Source organism: Panthera pardus, unplaced genomic scaffold (genome assembly GCF_024362965.1).
Source record: "Panthera pardus isolate Hobbes unplaced genomic scaffold, ASM2436296v1 HiC_scaffold_3, whole genome shotgun sequence".
Lineage (NCBI taxonomy): Eukaryota > Metazoa > Chordata > Mammalia > Carnivora > Felidae > Panthera > Panthera pardus.
The window spans coordinates 58,184,980-58,206,101 of NW_026526876.1; the positions used below are offsets into that span (position 1 = coordinate 58,184,980).

Consider the following 21,122-nt stretch of genomic DNA (forward strand, 5'->3'; position numbering starts at 1 on the left):
GTGCTCCTGCTAGGCCCTTCTAGACCTCTGTGCTGAAGGGAATAGAACTGAGTTCCTGGCAGACCAGCCCTTCCCTCCCAACTCTTGCCAACAGCCAAAGAGATCTTGAATGACAGGATGAAGTCAAGACGGGAAGCTCACCAAGTGTGGGCAGCAGTGACCTTTTCTGATTTCTCTGCTGAGCCCCAAATAGAGGAAAGGGAGGGAGAGAACCTCACTTTCTTAGCACCAACTTGCAAAGCTAGGAGAGGAGGCCCTTCTGAAGGAACACAGGAGACCAGGAGTCTGGAACAAAAAGAGGCAGTGAGGCAGGGGGAAGAGGCCAGGGCCAGGGTGTTGGCCGGTCCCAAGCAGGGAAGGCGGGGCGGGGACTGGCTTCCCCCACAACATCCCAGCACTTCCCTTTCCAGGGCGTGCGGGTGTGGTAGCAGGCGAGCTTGGGGCCCATCCTGGGGCAGACATACTGGACTTGTGCAGAGGTATTATCGGAGACTGAGGCTCAGCTGGCAAAAAGAGTGAGGTAAGAGGTACAGGGGCTCAAGCTGAGAAGGGCCAAATTTACTCATGGCCCTTCCTTGCTGTGCCAGAGAAGGCTAGTGGGCAAGCAGATGGGGCGGGTGTGTGAGAGTGTAGGGACAGCGGCTAACGTGTACAGAGGACTGATGAGGTCCCAGGCCTCCTCTTGGCAGAGCGCTTTCACACATTCTCTGCCTCTGCAGCTGCCCCAGGGAGGCAGATGAGGCAGGTCTCGCTAGCTTCACCATACAGAGGAGATGGCTGGCTCGAGGACAACAGGAGTTCCCTCGGTTCCCTTAGGGCACAGGGCACAGGGCACAGGGCTGGGAAGTGGAGCACGGATTTGGCCGGGGGCGGTCAGATACAGAAGCTGCTTGCTGTTGAGTCACTGCCTCTCTGGTGGCCTGGAAGAACCAGGGGGAGCTGTCAGAGCTCCAAACCCAGCTTGGAAAGCCACCCTTCAAGAGCCGGAGCGTTGGAGAGAGAGGCTTTGCCAAATGCTCTGTAGAAACACTGTTTATTCAAATGACAGGCAGGAAGCGGAGGCAGCAGCAGGTGGGTGAAGGCGGCCAGGCGGGGGCTGAGCAGGTTAGCACTGCTCCCGTGTCCCCTGCAATTCTGCTTTGATAGCCACCCAAGCTGTTGGCATCTGGGTCAGAAACACCTTCCCTCCTCTCCCTCCTGCCCGAAACTGAATAAATAGCATTCCTCTCCCCACAAGAGCTGGGGGAGACTCATGTGCTGAGCTTGGTGCCCCGGGGTCACAGCCCAGAGTCAGGTGAGGGCAGAAGCTCAAAATGGCTTGTAGGGAGAATACAAAACTGTTCCACTCTCATTCTCGTCTTCCTCTTCTTCCTCCCCGCCACACTCCCCGCCCAGCCTGGTCCCAGAACAGGTGGTCGGTGAGGGCCTGGAGTGGGAGAATTGTCGTCTAGCTTACACTGAGCTCAAATTCCCAAGGCCATCCAGCTTGTCACCCATCCAGGCTGACCACCAGAGAGAACGTCAACTCACGCCACTTTATGGACAGAAAAGGCGGGACAGGGAGTGAGGCAGTGGGCGGCTGGGCTCTCCCAGCCTCAGAGGTAACCAGAGTCCTAGGAGCAGGCCCCCTACCGGTCCATCTCGTCCAGGAGTGGGGTGGCATCGCCAGCAATGGACATGGGGGTGCTTTCGATCATGGGGCTGGGAGAGGGCCGAGGTGTTAGCCTCTGCTTCTGTTTCCGCCGCTCCGCTTCCTTCTCCTGTAGCCACTGCTCTGCCATCTTCCCCCAGTCGATGGCTGCATGGCTGTTGGACCTGGGAGGGAGAAGGGGCCTCTGAGATCAGGAATCTCTGGGGCCTCACCGGAACGAAGCCTTCCCACCAAACACTGCCGATCGTCTATCTTTACAGAAATGGACCTCATGTTTTTTGTCACATCACCTTCTTCTGTCTTTTCCCAGAAAGTGGTCGTTCTGGAGACATTGCTTGGGTCACGGCTTTCACAAAGTCCAAGCGACCTGCTTATGTTGAACTGCTTGGCCTCTTGACAACACCTGCCCCTAATAACCTGCTCTGTGCCACAAACCGCATACTTACTTTGGCTGCTGCTGCCGTTGCCGAGAGCTGGAGGAGGGCTGGGGCTGGGCCTGGGCAGACTGTGGGGTGGTGCTGGCCTGTAGCTGGTGGTACTGTGGTGTGGTGATGGGCTGGCTTGGGGTTGTGTAGGAGTAGCTGGGGGTCATTAGTGGTGTGGCCACTGGCTGCTGGGCTGGCGTTGGGAACACCTGGAGAAGGGTGAATAGTTAAATGGGGATGGGTTTGGGGCTTATTTGGCCTTGCTATGAACTTCTGGCAAGCTGAAAACCGGGGCTCAGCACCGAGCTTTCCAGCTGACCATCTCTTGAGCAATGTGTGGTCCCAAGTGGCAGAGAGAGGTCAGCAGGATGGGACCTGGCACAACAGGGCTCGCCAGTGTGGACCACTTGAGGGTTCCAAAGATCCCAAAGGACCACGGAAAAATCAGACTTTCTCTTACTCCCTCTACCCTCAAGAGGGCCCAAAGAAAAGGAACATGTGTTGGAGACCATTCCTAAGGCTGTGGTGGCCCCATCTGTACATATGAAGCCCCTTGGGGTAGACACCGCCAGAGGGCAGTCTATGTACACAGGTTGGCAAAGGATGAATGTTCCCTTTTGCTCTTCTCCACCCTCTGCAGGGAGCCTTGTCCCCAAGCCACGTACGTGGTAAGCGCTGCTGCCCCCTCCACTGCCGCCATAGCCATACTGGCTCGAGGCCCACTGGGCTGGCGTGGCGTTGGGGTTCTGTCCTTGGCCTGTCACGGCTGCGATGGCACTGAACATCTGCGAGGTCATGTTCTGAGGCAGGGCATTCACAGCCCGTGTCAGATCTGTAGGCACACAGAGGTGGGAGATGGGCATGTTAGAGGTCAAAGTCTTCTAGTGCCATCCCTCCAGCTCCCAGTCTCAGACGTGAGCTCACCTGCAAGATTGATATTGGCTGGGGTGGCATTGATAGAAGCAGGTGTCCGGGTCCTACTGCTGCTACTGGGGGTGATGCCTGTAGGAAACAGCCAAAGTTAGTTATGTCCCTCCAGAAACCTGTTTCTGTTTTCACAATGAAGGGGGCTGGAGGAGGTCCTGAGGTGGGAGGAAAGAAGGGAAGCTGCATCAGCAAAGTGGATGGAGGACCTCCTTGATGCTAGGAGCCTGGAGCAGGAGTGAGACAGCTTCAGTGACAGCCCAGGCCTCTTCCTTTCCACCAGTGGCTAGTGATCACCTTGATTCAGGACCTTCGTGTCCCTCTAAGCACATCCCAGAACTCCGAGCAGAACTCACCTGGTACAGGATCCTGGTAGTGATCCTTAAACCATCGGAAAAGTCCGTTCACAGTAGGGAAGATTTGGCCCCGGTACCGGAATCCTTCTGGAGTCACCGTTACGTATTCTATCCTGGGATTTTAGAAGGAAACCTGTGTCAGAGACCACTTGGGGCCGGCTGTGAGAGAGCGGCCAGAACAGATCTCCACCATGTGAAGTAGCCAAAGTGGGTGCTGGGGGGAAAGGAGAGATGAAAGAGCCCTGATCCTGTCAAAGGAGGCTGCACTGTGAGGAGGTGAGCACAGTCAAGGCCAGGAGTCAGCAGCCCTGGTGTGACAGGTACAGGCCATCAGAAGAAGGCCTGCTGGGGGCTGGGCCACCATGCTGGGGTGCAGTGTGATGGCAGCACACTGCAGGTGGTGGCAGGAGTTGAGGCCACAGTGTCAGGGCTGTTGTCCTGCTGTCTCCCCCTGCGCTGGAATCTTGAAATACCAGTTAAGGTGGTTAGTCTGACCTTACTCGACACTGCAGGGCAGAGAGTAGATAAGACGATGGGCTCTGGGTTCAGACCAGTTCTACTTGCAGTTTTGGCTGTCACTCACTACCTATATGGCTTTATGTGAAGTCACTAAACCTGAACCTCAGCTTCACTTGAAAAACAAAGGCAACAGCACTTAAACCTACAGAACTGTGTGTGAGGAATAAATGAGACAGCATGTATGAGGCACTTGGCACAACACCTAAGACAGGGTTCTGTTCAATAAAGGACAGCTGTCAATTACCAACAGACAATGACAAACATTGAAAAGGTCTCATTTATGTTAAGTTGAACCGTGCTTTCTAAATCATCTATCAAGTGTCATTAATGCTGCGACACAAGGAGTCTGCACACCTTTCTACGGGAAGTGATTGCGTTGCCTCTACTTCCTCATTTAAAGATCCCTCGTTTGCTCAACTGTTCCTCGTGGGACAGTGTCCAGCCAACAGCCCTGGCTGCCATCCTCTGGAAGCATGATGGTAAATCAGAAATGGCTTCTCAGAAACGACAACAATATTCTAGGTGTGCCCAAGGCAGTGCAGGGTCTGGAGTCCAGAGCTTCTTGTCACCCAGCCACTGAGCCCAGACTAACATAGTCTATGCTGTTTATCTTGCACAGGCAGTATAGGGATACGAGCAGAAACTCACTGGCCTTGGCCACGAGCCGAAGGGAAGGTGGGGGCGTAGAGAAGACTGATACGATTATCAGTCTGGGTAACAGACAAAAGGAAAGCAGATCCCAAAAAATGAGACTTTGATTCAGAGTGAGCTCTAGAGGGATCTAGACAAAGGCATGTCTAGGAAGGCCAGCCTGTTAGCCACACATAGAAGGGAGCAGAAGGGTCAATGATAGGAAGGAGAGCAGCTCTCCTGACCCACCCCTTCAGTGCAGGCAGAAATTATTCGGCACACCACAGCAACAGTGAGCCACCTTGTGTCAAACCCCCTGGTGAGGGGGAAGCAGAGAGTGAGGAGACACCTGTGTCCTGGCCCTCAACTTTGCCAGTCAGGTGGAGAGTGTCTGGTAATTTCCATCACTCTTTGGGAGGGAAAAACGGTGAAGGAAACTTTTCACAGGGTTGGGGAAAATATCTTTCTTTGCTTTTTACCTCTAAATCGTCACCCTCTTTCCCCACCTCCAACCTCCAACAGGTAAGAGGGAAAAGACAGTCAAGCAGAACCAGAGAGAGTACTGCTCCGGGGGTCTCTAACTCCCCTGCTAGCCTATCCGTGGACCCCAGTGGCAGCACCTTCTCAGGACTAGTGCTCACCTGGGTTTACCCCGGGGCTGGTATCCCAGTAGGAACTTGCCGGGCAGTTCCTTGCAGGCACAGATGAAATAAGGGATGAAGGTGGGCTTCTCCTTCTTAGTTTTGATGAGCAGCTCCTCTAATTTCTGGGGGTAGAACGAGGGGGAGAGGTTGGGATAGCAGCATGCTTGGTACACAATGTCTGGCGCATACATGAGGTACACCTCCTTCACCAGCTGAACGTCCCCTACGCTGAAGGGACACCATATATCCTGAAGTGACTGGGAGAGGTCATGCCTCAAAGAGCCCTGGCTCACCTTACGATCCCCACCACTGCAGTCCTGATAATACTTGTGATTCAGAAGGTCCCGGGCAAAGGATGCCATGGGCTGGACATAGCGAGCAACAATCTCATCCAAGTCTTCAAATTCCTGTGGGAATATGGTAAAGGCCCCATGTGTCACATTCAGAGCTGAGACTCCTTCATCTAATCTATTCGGAAGAGAACCCATGGGAGGGAGTGGACTTCCCAGCCCTGCTGTAGCCTCGCTCCCCTGCAAAGTCCCCTCAATTTATACATCCTGCTCAGATTTATCAGCTTACAAGGCATAAAATCCTTTAAATCATAACTTTGATTCTCCTCTGGTGCTTGGGAATAACAAGGAGCTTCATAAAATTTCCTTCTACTGAAAATGAGAAATGGTGTGTGTACGCAATCATGTGTATATATGTTTTCTCCTCTTCCTCCACTGGCTCTCTATAGGTAGTCTATTTTAAAATTGGGAGGAGAGAGAGAAGCAAAATACACAAAACTGTTATCAAATGATTCCTTTCATAATCAACCTCCTATTCTGTTCTACACAGCTAAAATATATGTAATGCATATAAGTTACTAACGTCACATGAAAGTAAGCAGAAATGGCTTGTTTCTGGAAGTAGGAGAGGGGATGGGAAGCAGGAGCTGGCTCTCACCTCACTATTGATCCACAGGGTGGCTCCCAGGCTGAAGGCATTTTCCTTGCCCTCTTCCCGCACGTCCACGTGCTGGTAGATGCCATCACTGACCTTCCAGGTCACTGTCAGGTGATTCTCACCCTTGCTGCTTGGTCGGATGATCACATCACCCTGGTCCATGGTCTCCATCATCTTTTCTGCTTGCTTGAAATTTATATTATGGAAGGATGGGTGTGCGATCACTCGCTTGATGTATGCTGAGGAGGCCAAGAAAGAAGTACAGATCAGGGGAGGGGACTGGGAGTCCACAGCAAAGGGACAATTTGTGGCTTTATTTCTGACCTGCTATCAAATTCTGAGACTCTTTTGCCCTCTCTGGACCTGAATTCTCTAATGTGAAGGTTTTGTGTGTGAACCTGGGTTCCTCAAGTGCTGAGAGAACGAAGCTTTAAAAGTCACAGTGTAGGGGTGCCTGGGTGGCTCAGTCCGTTAAGTGTCCGACTTCGGCTCAGGTCATGATGACGCAGTTCCTGAGTTCAAGCCCCACGTCGGGCTCTGTGCTGACAGCTTGGAGCCTGGAGCCTGTTTGGATTCTGTGTCTCCCTCTTTCTCTCTAACCCTCCCCCGTTCATGCTCTGTCTCTGTCTCAAAAATAAATAAACGTTAAAAAAAAAAAAAGTCACAGTGTACTAGCAAAGAACACGTGACCCAAGAAGACCCTGGCTTTCAACCCTGCCAGTGACTCCATCCATGATGTCTCTGAGGTGCAGCACCTCAAAGCCGAGCGCTCACTCCCACTGGGGTATAGCCATCAGCACATGAATCCTGCGGGGGGGCTGCCAAGACTTGGGCTGCACAGGTGGTGGCCACACTCACTGGTCCGCTGCTGCTTCCGTTTCATGTCCTCCTCCTGCTTGTGGTCTGCTGCTTCAGCGTCAAAGTCATAGTACGTGTCCTTGGGCAGTTTCCACTCGTTGTTCCTGTCCATGAGGTCTGAGGTTCGGCAGGTAAGGTCTGCGCTGAACTTCTCAATGTCAATCTTCATGATGCGGCAGTGAACGGTCATTCCCACCTAGATCCACAGAACATTTGAGCTGGAAGGGACAAAGATGATCTAGCCCGATGCCCCATTTTACACGTGAGAAAACCGAAGTCCAGGCAGAAAGATGGAGTGACTCGCCCAAAGCCAGCGAGCTAGCAAGTGGCAGGTTAGGAGTTCACAGGTGAGTCTGGTCTGCAGACCACCAGCCATGCCCTGCACAGATGCCTCTCACTCTAGACAGGAAAAACAACCGGAGCTTACTGGGATCTACCCCGCCACTGGCGCTGTTCCCTTTCCCCATAAAGTTACCTAATTATTGTTCCTGGGGTAAAAGCAAAGTCTGGCTGCCCTTTTTGGAGGAGAGGCAAAACAACAGCTTTCTGTTCTTTCCCCCTGACTTGAGCCCTTCCGTCTAAACACTGGCAAAAGCCAGTCACTGCATGGTTCTTCTTTTGAAAATCTCCCTGGCTTCCTTGATTGGGAATGTTTTCCCCAATCTTCCTAAGTCCACGGTTCTCAGGGGTTCGTGACACTTAGAACTAGAGAGTTTGGCAGACACGGTATATCAGCCATGTCACCAACTAACTGGGTAATCCTGGAAAAGGCACTCAAATTTCTCTGAAAAAGGTTTCCTTCCCCATCAAGTTGAGAGATCAGAGACAACACGTGTAAACGTCAAGTGCTGGTATCTACTGGGTACATAATAGATGGCAGCTGGCAGGAGAATACTAGAACAGAAAGGAAGCTCAGCCTTTCTGTTTCACAGCATGTAATGCTGGGCCCTGCTTCCTGCCTACAGACTAAATCACAGCCTCCCACATGGGAAGAGAGAGCCCTCTCCCAAAGGGCTGGCAACCCAATGAAATAATCACAAAGAGAACAAAAGCTGCTACTCATTTACATGCCTCTCACCCTGGCTTCTTTCAGCCAGTTATAAATCCTCCTGACTCTCTCCCCACCAGCAGCCACTGGGAACCAAGCCTCACTTCTAGGGAGGCGCAGCCCAAAGTTCCGGAGAGCCCCATTTGGGCAGCTGAAAGTTGCACTAGATGTCTTAGTTTAGTCTTCCATCTACCTTCACTCGCTCCTCGGGCCGCTTTACCACTTTGTCACTGAGGAACTTGGTGGGGATGAAGCCGGTGACACCATTGTCTAGCCGTGTTTTGACACCAATGGCCTGGCCTGGGCATGAACCGCTGTCAAAGTGGTTCCAGACCTAAAAAGTGCATCAGGAGAGGAGCTTGGTCATTAAGGTTCTGGAGATCTACGTTCAGAAAAGAGCTGCTGGGGTGCTGCAATTTATCTTGCCATAACACCTGGCAACATGGTCTGAAATGCAATGAATAAGCCACCCACCAACACAGATTTTGAATCCCTAATATTAATTATTAATTAAATTATTAATTTATATATTAATATAAAATATATTAATCTATTTGTATGTCTCTCTAGCTGCCACAGAGGCCCATCTCTCCCAATTCTGTTCTGACCTAGTGGACATATGAAATACATATGCCAGTCTCCCCAGAACAATCCACTTCAGGGAACCAGGTGCCCCTTGGCTTTATTATTGGGACAAATCCCACCAGCTTATTTATTGGGTAAAGTCTGGAAACTTTCTCGTGTGGAAAATGGAAAAAAAAAATCAAGAGAGCCTATAGATTCCTTCCAACTAGCATGTACAGGAACACCGTACCTGCCCTGTAGTAAGAAACACACGCCCTCAGGTCTATAATCTGGTTGAGTTAGATCCCCAGAAAATAGGAAACATGGGTTAAAGGCTGAGCCATAATAGAAGGAAGCACACTGATTGTTTCTGACCAGCATATAGAAGGACTTCATGTTAGACCTGTATGTGTTCTAGCCCTCGTCCCTGTTTATTTGTTTGGGAAAAGTGTGATCTAAAATAGCTGTATTCTAGACTCCGTTCTAGAGACATTCAATGGAGGAAACTCAGTGACCACAGTAACAGTGCAGCACATACCTCGCTTAGTTCAGGGAAATTGTCTTGCTGACAGAAGGGGCACTGCCACAGCCCTGTCTCATCGTTGCGGATCGCCTGGTCATAGCTCTCACCCTGTGGACGCCTGTGGGCAATGCCAGTGACGTTGCAGATGATGAGCTTTCCTGCAGGAAAGGGAGAGGACAGGGAAGGAAAGAAGAGAATGGGGACCAGGCTAAGAGAACTGGAGAGGTGTTCTTCCCACTGGCCTTTTAGTGTCAGAACATCTGGCTTATGGCATCTCTACTGATTTCCCTCACATCCTTAAGGAGATCTTCCCCTGATTTGATGACGGGGGAACATGATGCCTATAGAAGTGACTCCTTGAAGATCCTGAAGCAGCAGGTTAAGAAGCATAATTGGTCCCTGAACTCAGTTTTGACTTCTAGTTCAGGGCTGCATATATTAATAATAATCTTAAAAGCTCCCCCGGTCTTTTTTACCTACAGTATAAACCTGCCTCACTCTGCTGGAATCATCGCTTGGTTTGAACATAGACAGTAAATGCACCCTTCCACCCCACAAATTCTCCTCCAGCTGAAAACCAGACCCAGCGTTTACCAATGTAGAAGGTCTCTGGTGTTTCTTTGGTTAACATATTGAAGATTTCCTCTGTGTTGGGAGAGCGGTAGGCTGTCCGCAGGTCCTTATACCGACAGCTCAGCTCCGCCCGGATGTCATACAGGGTGATGTGTTTGTCACCATAGCCCTGGGGAAGAAGCCCAACAGGAAGAGCCTTGCAACCCTCCCCAACTGGAGCCATGGGGGGCTTGCAACAAAAGGAGTAGGACAGTTGGCTCCGCTCCTGTCAGGGCTTCTCTTCTTTCCCATCAAGATTTACCATAGAATTTTCTCAAACTTTCTATTTATTTTTTCATTTTTATTTTTTTAGAGAAAGTGAGAGAAGGCCCACAAGCAGGGGAGAAGGGCAGAGGGAGAGAATCTCAAGCAGGCTCCGCGTTCAGCGTGGAGCCTGATGCAGGGCGTTAATCCCACGCCCATGGGATCATGATCTGAGCCAAAATCCAGAGTTGGATGCCCAACTGACTGAACCACCCAAGTGCCCCCCCAAACTTTCTCTGTTATAACATGGAATGTTCTCGGATAAAAATGCTTCACAGAAACCCAATGTGGGAAACAGATACATGCAAAGCTACATGCAGCCTGGGCAGAGAGAAGAGACAATCAAGTCTCCCACATTAACACCATTGGAGGTTTTCTGGAGATTTGCTGCCTGAGTCTCCTCCCAATTAAGCCACTGCGGGTGACTTCTGTGCCAAGCCTCTACACTGTCACCCACCTGCCTCTCCAGTTCTTCTGCAAAGGCATCAAGGTCCAGATCCTTGAGTCGCTCTGGGTTTTCCAAGATCTCTTCGAGGGCTCCTGCGGGGTTAGCGTCCTCAGCTGATTCATCATATTCCAGAGCATCCACTGCCATCTTCCTGGCCCACTCATAGGTCTCAGGGTGGACTCGGGAACCATCAAGAACTTCAATGTATGAGTCGGTGCTGAATGAAAGGCAGAAAAGGGACAAGGATATAGAACAAGAAGCTTCTAGTAACAACCCAAATGTCCACCAATGGGGAACTGGTTAAATAAATCAGGGTACCTCCATACAATGGAATACTATACAGCCATTAAAAATAATGAGGTAGATCTATGTGTGCTGACATGGAAAGATGGCCACAATATACTGGTACGTGAAAAATGCACTGCAAAACACTATGAACCGTATGATCCCATTTTTGTAGTAAATGGGTAGTTAGTAAATGCATAGCAAAAATAAAATTTAGGAACGTTGTAGTACACACCAAATTGTTATGGTAGTTATCTCTGGGGGGTGGGATTATGGGGGACTTCCACTTTCTGCACAATATTGCTATACATTGGATTTTATATAATGAACTTAAACAAGTCTTATATAATAAGATAAAACAAGAAGGGGGAAAAGACCTCTGACAATTTGCTGACAGCTATTTTCCCCCATAAAGCCTTCCCAGGCTGGTCTTGCCCGTGCACTCACATGGACCTATGTTATTCGTGGAGTGTTACAGCAAAGCTGGGTGGAAAATGAAGTTTTAGAACTTGAAGCCTATTTCCCCACTGATTTCCATTACTGAATGAGGAGCTATGTGCCCGTGGAAAAGATCCTCCAAAGACTGAGTTGATAACTTCTGGAGAGGAAGAGGTCAATAGTGAAGTCCAAAGTCCAAGTGAATAGAACTTTCTCTCAATAACATCATCTGAAAACATACTGAATCTCTATCCCCCTTCCTTATCTCCTCATACCCCCACACTCCTTTTCCATTGCCCCTGCTAGCCCCACCCTTATCTAGCCACGGCAAATCATAATAACAGAACATGTTTGTGTTTACTGAATGAAATCTTGTATGTTTTCTGTCCTTAATTTATAAAATAAGTTGGTTCTTTTTATGTTTTCCTCATACAAAAAAAGCTTCACATAATTGAACCGATCTTTTCCATAGGTCAGATGCTCTTGACTTAATAAAGGGTTGCTCACCTTTGCTTTAAAATATTTCCTTATTCAAATACCTTGGGCCCTTTGACAGCCCTAATCCCCTGAATCCCCAAAGCAAAGCCCAAGGGAATTCTGCCTGGCCCACCCAGGAAGAGGGCATCACCTGTCCCCCAGGGAGGCCGTGTCGATCTTGAGGAAGCCAGCACAATTCATGAAGACTTTGGGACCCATGTGGCACATGGTGACCAGCTGGGTCCGACTCTCCAGCCTGGTGTTGTTCTGCTTCAGGATCTAGGAGAGAGGTGTGGGCTTTCAGGTTTCTGGGAAACCCTTTGTCTCCATGCCTCAATATCTAACTGAGCACTATACCGTACTGTCTGCTACTTAAAAAAAAAAATTATTTTAGTGAACTACATTACACCTAATATAGAACTAGTATGTAAGTTAAAAGTTAATGATAAAACATACACCCAAGTACCTTTCACTCTTCTTAAGAAAAAGGACGTTACCAGTACTTCCGAAGTTCCTTAAATCCTCCATTAACTTGACGGAAATCCTTTTTCTACCCACTGGAATAAACCACTATCCTGAGCTTTGCGTCTGGCATGCTTGCTTTCACCCATATTATTTTTTTGAAGCTTTTTTAAAAATTCATTTTGAGAGAGAGACAGAGAGAGAGGGAGAGAGGGAGAGGGAGAGGGAGAGGGAGGGAGGGAGGGAGGGAGGGAGAGAGAGAGAGAGAGAGAGAGCGCGCGCACACATGTGCACACATGCATGGGAACAGGGGAGGGGCAAAGAGACAGGGAGAGAAAATCCCAAGCAGGCTCCTTGCTGTCAGTGCAGAGCCCCACGCAGGGCTTAATCCCACAAACTGAGATCATAACCCGAGCCGAAATCAAGAGACGCTCAACCAACTGAGCCACCCATGTACCCCTCCTTCCATCCATTTAAAAAAAAAAAAATTTTTTTTTTAACGTTTTATTTTATTTTTGAGACAGAGAAAGACAGAGCATGGATGGGGGAGGGTTAGAGAGAGAGGGAGACACAGAATCCGAAGCAGGCTCCAGGCTCTGAGCTGTCAGCACAGAGCCCGACGTGGGGCTCGAACTTACAGACCAAGAGATCATGACCTGAGCCGAAGTCTGAAGCTAAACTGACTGAGCCACCCAGGTGCCCCCCGCTAAAAAATTTTTTTTTGTCTTTAGTTTTTTTTTTTTTAAATTTTTTTTTTCAACGTTTTTTATTTATTTTTGGGACAGAGAGAGACAGAGCATGAACGGGGGAGGGTCAGAGAGAGAGGGAGACACAGAATCGGAAACAGGCTCCAGGCTCCGAGCCATCAGCCCAGAGCCTGACGCGGGGCTCGAACTCACGGACCGCGAGATCGTGACCTGGCTGAAGTTGGACGCTTAACCGACTGCGCCACCCAGGCGCCCCATTGTCTTTAGTTTTGAGAGAGAGAGAGAGAGACAGAGACAGACAGACAGACAGAGTACAAGTGGGAGAGGAACAGAGAGGAGAGAGAGGGAGACACAGAATCCAAAGCAGGCTCCAGGCTCTGAGGTGTCAGCACAGAGCCCCACGCGGGGCTCGAACTCATGGATGAGATCATAACATGAGCCAAAGTCTGACGCTTAACTGACTGAGCCACCCAGGCGTCCCTTCTTCCATGCATTTTAAATCCTAGTTTATGGCTATCTTTTCCATGAGCCACTATAGTAATGAAGTACAGTAGTACACATAGTAGCTGTGGCCACTTGGGTCTGAAGTCTGACTTGGACTCTTACTAGCTGGATGACTCTTATACCAGTCTCTACTTCTCTGACCTCTGACCTCAAAATTATACTGGCAATTGTAAAGACTCAGTGAAATAGAACTTTTCTTACTTTCTCATTCAACCCAATCTTACCTTTAGGAGATGGGTCCCTTTTCGAGGTCCCAGACCACAGACGTACTGGATTAAGGCCTGGCTATATGGGTGGGCGATGGCACGGTTGACATCGACCCCAACCTCATTGACTCGGTTGATAAATTCACAGTATAAGGCATTGAGCAGCTCCTCTTTCACCACATGCTCCTGCCGATAAACAGCAGACAAGGATAAGGTTACTGTGCCCTTCTGCCCGCTAAGCCTGCCTGTTGAATCATACTCACTTGCAAGGGATGAAACTTGAGACACAGGATGTCTTCATCAGAGCTGCACACCTGGGCAAATTCAATCAGAGGGTCCTGGATGCGCCGGGCCAGGGAGACGGCCTGTCTCAGCACTGGAGGATAATCCCGGAACTCTGCCTAGAGTCAAACAAGGACCAGCAGGACCATTAAGTCCCCTCCGTTCCGAGAGCAAAAGGAGATTCAAACCGTTCTGGCTTTAAGTCACTTTCTTGTCTCCTCTGGGACCCCTTTTTCCTGGGACCAATTTAATTTGCAGGGCTCCCACTCCGAAGCATGACTGGCAAAATGAAGCAACTGCACACGGGTAACTGAACAAGTGCAGTCCTGTGCCCTCGATAACCTTCGTTTTCCTAGTAAATCTCCTAGGGATTGACAGCTCTTGCTTGTGCAGGTCTTAAGAATGGGGTTCCAGCATTACCTCCGATTTCTTGCTATTCATGTAGAGAATGGCCAACTCATTGTCAACCAGCTCCACCCCAATAGAGGACAGTTGTTGGCCCTGGTCCAGCTCATGCACAATGCGCTTCACATCTTCAATTAACATCTGGGCGTCCCTGGAGGGATGAGGGGTGTTGGTCAGGGCTCTTTCTGAAGTTTCTCAGGGATAGACAGACTCATGGCTGAGGTGGAAGTGGGGGTGGGGATGGGGGAGGAAGGGGCTTTGAAGACAAAGAGATACCCACCCCCCTCCCCGCCACCACCCCGGGGATGGGAAATTTACCAAGGGTCTACATGCTTATTGCTCTGTTAGAGGCATATGCCAGGTTCAACAAGAAGGAATGAATGAATTTAAGCCAGGTCTAGTCCCTGGAGTTCCCCTGGAGCCCCTACCTGTTTTCTCCTGCAACTGTCACCACATGAGGCTTTTTATTCAGAAGAAATTTCTTTAGGGTTTCAATGTCTTGAGCCTGGATTGAAATAAAATTGGAACTGAATGGCTTTGAAGACAGGGAGATTTCTAACAGTTCTCTCTCCCTAAGTAGCACAAGACCTTGTAAGACCAGAGAACAATAAACTCCATAATGCATAGACACGGTCTAGTGCACAAAACAAGGAGACTAAGACCTCTGGTTTGAATATTATGTATCTGCTAACGTTTCCTACAATTACTATACTTCTGGCTCATACTTGGTCGTGATGGTCTAAACACATTGGGTCTTCCTTTCTAATTAGTAATCTCTACACCCAATGTGTGGCTTAAACTCACAACCCCAAGATCAAGAGTCACATGCTTCTCTGACTGAGCCAGCCAGGTGTAAACATACTTGGGTTTTTTCTACCATAAACCACTGCTTAGCTATCAGGACTATTCTAATCTCAATTCCTTGTTTTCTTTTTCTATTTTAATTGTTTTTTTTTGGGTTTTTTTTTTTTTTTTTGAGAGCATGAGTGGGAGAGATGGGAGAGATGAGAGAGAGGGAGAGAGAGAAAGAATGGGTCTTAAAATCTTAAGCAAGTTCCATGCTCAGTGGGCAGCCCAACCCCATGACCCTGGGATCATGACCTAAGCTGAAATCAAGAGTCAGACGCTCAACCAACTGAGCCGCCCAGGCGCCCCGATGTTTCTTTTTAAAAAATGGTTGCGAAAAATTACTCTAGAATGCAGGTCTCTCGCAAAATTGAAAGATACCATTAGGTTAAGAAAATCAGAAGCATATACATGAGATGAATTCAAATTCCTCCTTCCTTGGAAGAAACACTGAAAGGCTAAAGCAGGCAAAAGGTTGGCTTAATGCCTCACTGGCTTTCAGCTACTGGAACAGGATGACCCAGATGCTGGGAAGAACAGAGGCTATAATGGCAGCTTCCAGAAGAACACAAGACCTAGGAATTGGCCTCCAGCCAGAAGTAAATTCTGCACCAGAACGTGAGTGCCATCTACTGCTTATGGAAGTTGAGACTTATCCCAGGACTCCAGTATTCAGCAAGCACGTGGAGATCAATCAGGGTCTTGCAAAGGATGTCGTGTAGACCATAAACACATACCCCCACAGAATTGTAAAACGCACTTAAGATGTACACTTGGTTGCCCTATCCTAGCCACTTGCCTTCTTTTCCCGTTCTTCCTCTCTCCATGCAGTTCGCCGTTTGGTAAAATGGGGCAGTCGAAGGAAGTCTGTCACTTCTCCTTCACCGTTGACCAGGGCGCAGAACACAGGGTGATCTCTGCCGACCAGACAAGAGTAGTGCAACAATCAGAAATAAGAAGATGTAAGTAAGAGTAGAATGAAATTAGGAAGACAGGTAAGGGGTGAGGCTGGGCAGGCACAAACAGGCAGTTACCTGGCAGAGGAGAAAGCAATGCCTAGGACGCGGATGCCCTTCCCTTGGTTCTCATCCATAAAGTCATCATCTTCCTCTACCTGTTGATCTGGCCGGTAGGGTGCCACCCTCAACCAGTTGTAGAGTTTCCGACTACAGGCCTGGGGAGGAGACACACCAGACACTATGGCCAACAGGCTCACCGAGTGTGCAAGGGAACAGATGTGGGTACACATGTGCACAGGCTGCGTTGACGTGTGCACGTGTTCCTAGCCCTTTGCAGGCTTACAGTGTGAAGGCATACCTTAATTGTGGAAACAGGAGAGTATACAGAGAACAGCAATATAAACAAAGAGTGTTTGGGCTGGGGGTGGGAAGCCAAGAATCTCCTCAAACGGGGGGGTCTTGAAGTGACCCATGGCTTGTTTGCTAGAAGACTACTTGTAAGGAGTTCTTTCACTCTCAGCTCTAGTTTGGGGAAATCACAGGCCTAAACACCGTGAGTCTTAACCTTTATGACATATTCTTTGGCTTCGGCCAGCAGCTTGTTCTTGAGCTCTTTGGCCATCTGCACATAGAGGAACTGCTGCAAGGCTCGCTCGATGGCCATGGTGCGCTGCCGGTTCCACTCCTGCACCTGGTGGCTGAACTCATCTCGGTAGTAAAACTGTTTGATCTCTTCGAAATAGGTCTGGTCGTTGCCGTAGCTGAGGAGAAACAACACTGCAGGGTCGGGGATGGAGGAAAGATGACACTGAAATGTCCACAAACACTGTGAACCAGGGACAATGGCCTGCTCACCTCTCAAACTGTGGTTCACATTCCTGAGGGACCCCTCCACCCAGCTGACCCTTCATCAAGCCCTCCCAGAAAGAGCTCCCACCCCAGAGCTTTGCTTACCCTTCTACCCCCTTCATATCTATGCTGATGTCAATGGTGAGCAGCCCTTCATCTTCAGCCAAGCAGATCTTGAGGAACTGGTCATCTCTCAGTTCCTTAACAGGCTTGTTCTTTAAGTACTTGAAGGAGTAAGCATAGTGGGCCTCATCCACATCCTGTACACATTAAGAGGAATCGTCAGCTTACCGACAGGCGGGGCTTGACCCTGGGAGAAAAGACTGCCTCTCTGCTTGCCAGCAGATAGCTCAGCTGAGCATGAAAGCGAGAAACTCAGTTCAGTCGAACACAGAGCTGGGCCACGTGTTGGATCAAAGCCCTTCACCCAGCTCACCTTTCTACCTTTCTTGGTGGGGGTTATATTTAGCTTGGCTCTCTCCTGGAAGGTCTGCCTCAGCACCTGTCGGACGAGGGGCTCTCGGGCAATCTGCAGGGCTACCATGTAGCGGGCACCTTCCAGCACAGCTTCAGGCGTAGGGAACTGGCTGTGGGGAAAATGCGGCAGCTGCAGGATGACAGTGTCTTTGCCCGCGGGCCCCTCCTCCTGCCAGCCACGTGCCACAAGCCTACCTGCAAACATAATCCTTGGCCAGCTCCAAAGGCTCTGCAGGGAACTGCTCTGTCTCGTGCCGCTGGTAGCTGTCCCGCAGGTTTTCCCCAAATTGTTCAGGAGTCAGTCCAAACTTTTTGGCCAGGCCATCTAAAGCAAACAGGAGTGTGAAAGGTAAGGCAATTGCTGGGCTGACAAATCTCTTTGGTCTCCCAGTCCAGAGCAGCTATTCTGGGCGCTAGACTTTAAGAGGGTCATGAATAAGCAGCACCAGGAAGTTTACAAAGAATAGTAAAAAAAAAAACAAAAACCAAAAAAACCTGTCTTTAAACACCTGACAGGCTGTTATAACCCAGAAAAACAGTAATTTTCTGTGACTCCTGGGCTCAGAACTAAGGTGGAAACTACAGTTTAATAAAGAACTTCTCAAGGCTAGGATGAACTCTGTCCCTCTGATTATATGAGCTTCCCATTCCTCTGGGAAATTAGGGAGAGGCTAGACCATTACTGTGGGTGGGCGTGGGTGCTGGGGGGGCCAGTGTTCACAACTGGATTAGTGATTCGCTCAAAAAAGTCCTCTTCCTGCCCACCAGTGACCATCTGGGAACTCCCCTTGCTCAAGGCTGGAACGCCCAGGACACAACACAGCTAGCTTTTACCTAGGCCAGCACTCTGGCAAATGGTGTACATGTCTCGGCGGGAGGCCTGCTTGAGCTCTGGGCCCCTCTGCTCCTCGTCTTCTGCCTCTTCACCCTCACCTGGGAAGAAAACATGAGTCAGTGCTCTAGTTTCCAGTCACTCCCAAGGAGCTGCCACATGCAGGGAAGCCCCAAAGGGCACTCAGCCAAGGGCATCCTTGGGGATGGAGTGGCCATCAAGCCTCCTGGGTTTTCTGTTCCAGCACTCACCTTCCTCATCTCCCTCTTCCCTCACACGCTTCAGCTTCTTGCGGCTGGCTTTGGCAGCATTCTGCATCTTGGGGATATCACGACCATAATATAGCAAGAAATGGTTGTAGACATCTTTCAGCTCATCCATTGACTGGACATCCTTAAGCCTGGAGGAAAAGGGATGTAAGACCTCAACTGTCACTAAGGGTACACCCCAGTTCTGCTACAACAGGTCCAATTCCCAGGAGGGAAGGTCCCAACTAGGATAGGTGTCTGTATTCTTCAATTATTAGAGACACACAACAACCCCAGACGGTGACTTCCTTGAGAGCAAGGTATCTTAAAGAAGGAATATGTCAAACAAATGGTGGTTGGTGGTTGTCAGAAATGGAGATGAAAAGGGAGAGACAGATGAAGTACCACGTCTCTAGCAAAGTTCAGAGTTCTTGAGATGGTCTGTCCCTCCCCCACCAGCTCATGACACTGGCCACTAAAGTCATCTGCACCCTTCCGGCACTCCACCGATTCCAGGCTCACCAAGCTCCTTTCTGGTTATAATTTGGTTTTCCACATACCCTTATGTACAGGGAATTTTCAGATCAGCAAACGTGAGTATCTTATCCTTTTCACCTTTTATACCCATATAGGTAACTAAGATGAATTTGTTTGCCAGAGAGATCACTTTTGGTGTGGTGACAAGTTGGGTTTCTAAGGGATGGGCCCTGTGCTGAGGATTCTGTAGGTTACACTGCTCCCTGGGGGCCTTTGGTCTGAGGGCACCCTGTAATGGAATAAACCTTGCATACTTTACCTCTCCATGTCGGTGGTATCTAGAGCCCGGATGCCATCAGCCAGGGGTTTGTCAGGATCAGCAGAGATCTGCTCGTACTGATAAGCTTGCATCTTCTCAAACAGCCGTGTTAGGTTCTCTTTGCGGATCCTCAGTTGGGTCCACTAGGATAGGACAGGGCACGACTAAGGGCTGGTGTTCAGCTTTGGAGACTCAAGGCTGCTCTGTTTCTTACCAGGCGACCCCGGGAAGGGTAGCCACCTGATATGTACAGGAGGCTTGGACTTTGGTAGTAGTGGTGCCCAAGCCACACCTCAGCCCCTTAGGAGCATGGATCCATCGTACCTTTTCATCCCACTGCCACACCCTCCATAGGTCATTGATGTGCAACTCAGGCTCCACATACTCCTTACGGTAGAAAGCAATAAAAGGCACCTAGGGTGGCAAGGAGACTGCAGTCAACCAGAGTGGAGAGATCTGTAAGGAGCTCCTTTGCTAGAGGGGTAAACAGCTCCAGGAAATTCAACAGTCAGAAGCTTGGACTCCCCCACAGGCTCATCCAGGGCATGTGCTCTCCCCCACGGGGGAAGATAACGCTGCAGACAGGTAGAACAAGTGTTCTCCTGGTTACCAGAGTCTCCTTTGGTTCGCACACTCTTGAGCCAAGGGACCATGCCTGAAGACAGAAGGGGACTCCTCATCTCACAGGGCGCTACCTTTTCCCTCATCCCCTAGCTGAATTTCTAACCAAGGGACCATGATAGCTTGAGGTGCTACCTCAAAGTGTTGATTTCGCATGAAACCCAAAGCTTCTTTAATCTTCTGAATTGTGCTGGGCCCTTTACGACTGAAGCTGCTGGTTGGCTGCCCTCGGTCTAGGTAATCACAGCTTTCCTGGAGCCAGAAAAAAAAAGAAACAGCAATAACACCATTACTTGCTTTGTTTTACCATACACGAAACTACTCCATGTCAAAAGAGAACTCCGTCAGAAGAGTTCTAGAAAAATCTCTCATACACCTGTACACACCCATACTTGTTCTGTACTAGGCACATATAGATGTTTGGGGCATGGTAGGAGCAGGTCTTCATCTTGAAGTGGCTTCTGGTTCATGTCAAACATAAGGATCTTTTTTTGGGTACCTGAAGAGAAATGGTTGGTGTGGCAAAGGCATTCCTGTAGATCCAGTCAGCTTCCTCTTCTAGTTCGTCATCTTCAGCCCCCTTAACTGGGATGGAGCGGAGCTGCACAGGATAAGACAATAGTGAGACTGACTTTATCCTGTAACCCCTGTAGGGTAACACATACACTGCTTCTGGAAAGAAATGTGTGCTCCACAGACACATTCCAGCACCCAGAAGAGCACTGTCCTGGCACAAAGTGGACATACTTTGTGTATTTGCTAAAGAAAGAGTGCCATTTCAAGTGCCATAAGCAGCAGAAGAGCCTTCTCTAAGACCGGGACTCCCTGCACTACCTGGTCAGATGGAGTTCAAAAGCCAACTTTCTATATATATTCGATACCAGATTGTTGCTAGATTGTTCCTCTGATACAACCCTTGAAGCAAAGAGGCTCAGGGCAGGTGATGACACATTGGCAGAAGGACAGAAGCTGATGCTTTCTTACCTGGAACCTCTCAGGCAGGTCAGTGGCTCGGATTTCATTGTCCTGATCTGTGAGGTGGCTGCTTTCTAGCTCGCTGGGCTCATACATCTCAAAGATGCTCCTGCGGCTCACACGTTTCTTGGTGGTCTTCTTGGGGCGCACTCGGATCTCACCCTCGGCCTCATCATCCTCATACTCATACTCTTCCTCCAGTTCTTCGTCATACTCATTGTATTTCTCAAACTCATCATAGTCAAAGTCCACACCAAAAATCTCCTGGGCTTCCTGTAGGGCCCTGTGGGTGAGAGCAAGACGGTTTGGCCCAGGTTCTGATGAGAGGAGAAATGCAGC

General features: G+C 49.5%; 1 protein-coding gene across 3 annotated transcripts in view; it reads right to left on the reverse strand.

The window, feature by feature from the left end:
* Positions 1-1,017: 1,017 nt before the first annotated feature.
* SUPT6H (SPT6 homolog, histone chaperone and transcription elongation factor) overlaps positions 1,018-21,122 on the reverse strand; it is a 32,723-nt gene continuing 12,618 nt past the window's right edge. For all 3 annotated transcript variants that reach the window (XM_019423773.2, XM_019423774.2, XM_019423775.2), the window contains exons 7-37: positions 20,793-21,066; positions 20,308-20,409; positions 19,944-20,060; positions 19,512-19,601; positions 19,188-19,330; positions 18,395-18,543; positions 18,146-18,244; positions 17,507-17,636; positions 17,271-17,421; positions 16,940-17,094; positions 16,551-16,746; positions 16,061-16,200; positions 15,826-15,943; positions 14,609-14,685; positions 14,196-14,331; positions 13,757-13,894; positions 13,512-13,679; positions 11,766-11,893; positions 10,424-10,631; positions 9,685-9,832; positions 9,106-9,248; positions 8,197-8,337; positions 6,956-7,151; positions 6,098-6,336; positions 5,443-5,556; positions 5,147-5,271; positions 3,357-3,469; positions 3,001-3,078; positions 2,742-2,908; positions 2,098-2,285; positions 1,018-1,815 (exon numbers count right to left, since the gene is read on the reverse strand). In XM_019423773.2, coding sequence (XP_019279318.1) covers positions 1,629-1,815; positions 2,098-2,285; positions 2,742-2,908; positions 3,001-3,078; positions 3,357-3,469; positions 5,147-5,271; positions 5,443-5,556; positions 6,098-6,336; positions 6,956-7,151; positions 8,197-8,337; positions 9,106-9,248; positions 9,685-9,832; positions 10,424-10,631; positions 11,766-11,893; positions 13,512-13,679; positions 13,757-13,894; positions 14,196-14,331; positions 14,609-14,685; positions 15,826-15,943; positions 16,061-16,200; positions 16,551-16,746; positions 16,940-17,094; positions 17,271-17,421; positions 17,507-17,636; positions 18,146-18,244; positions 18,395-18,543; positions 19,188-19,330; positions 19,512-19,601; positions 19,944-20,060; positions 20,308-20,409; positions 20,793-21,066 — 4,558 coding nt within the window. In that variant the 3' untranslated portion in view covers positions 1,018-1,628. The remainder of the gene's footprint in view (positions 1,816-2,097; positions 2,286-2,741; positions 2,909-3,000; positions 3,079-3,356; positions 3,470-5,146; positions 5,272-5,442; positions 5,557-6,097; positions 6,337-6,955; positions 7,152-8,196; positions 8,338-9,105; positions 9,249-9,684; positions 9,833-10,423; positions 10,632-11,765; positions 11,894-13,511; positions 13,680-13,756; positions 13,895-14,195; positions 14,332-14,608; positions 14,686-15,825; positions 15,944-16,060; positions 16,201-16,550; positions 16,747-16,939; positions 17,095-17,270; positions 17,422-17,506; positions 17,637-18,145; positions 18,245-18,394; positions 18,544-19,187; positions 19,331-19,511; positions 19,602-19,943; positions 20,061-20,307; positions 20,410-20,792; positions 21,067-21,122) is intronic.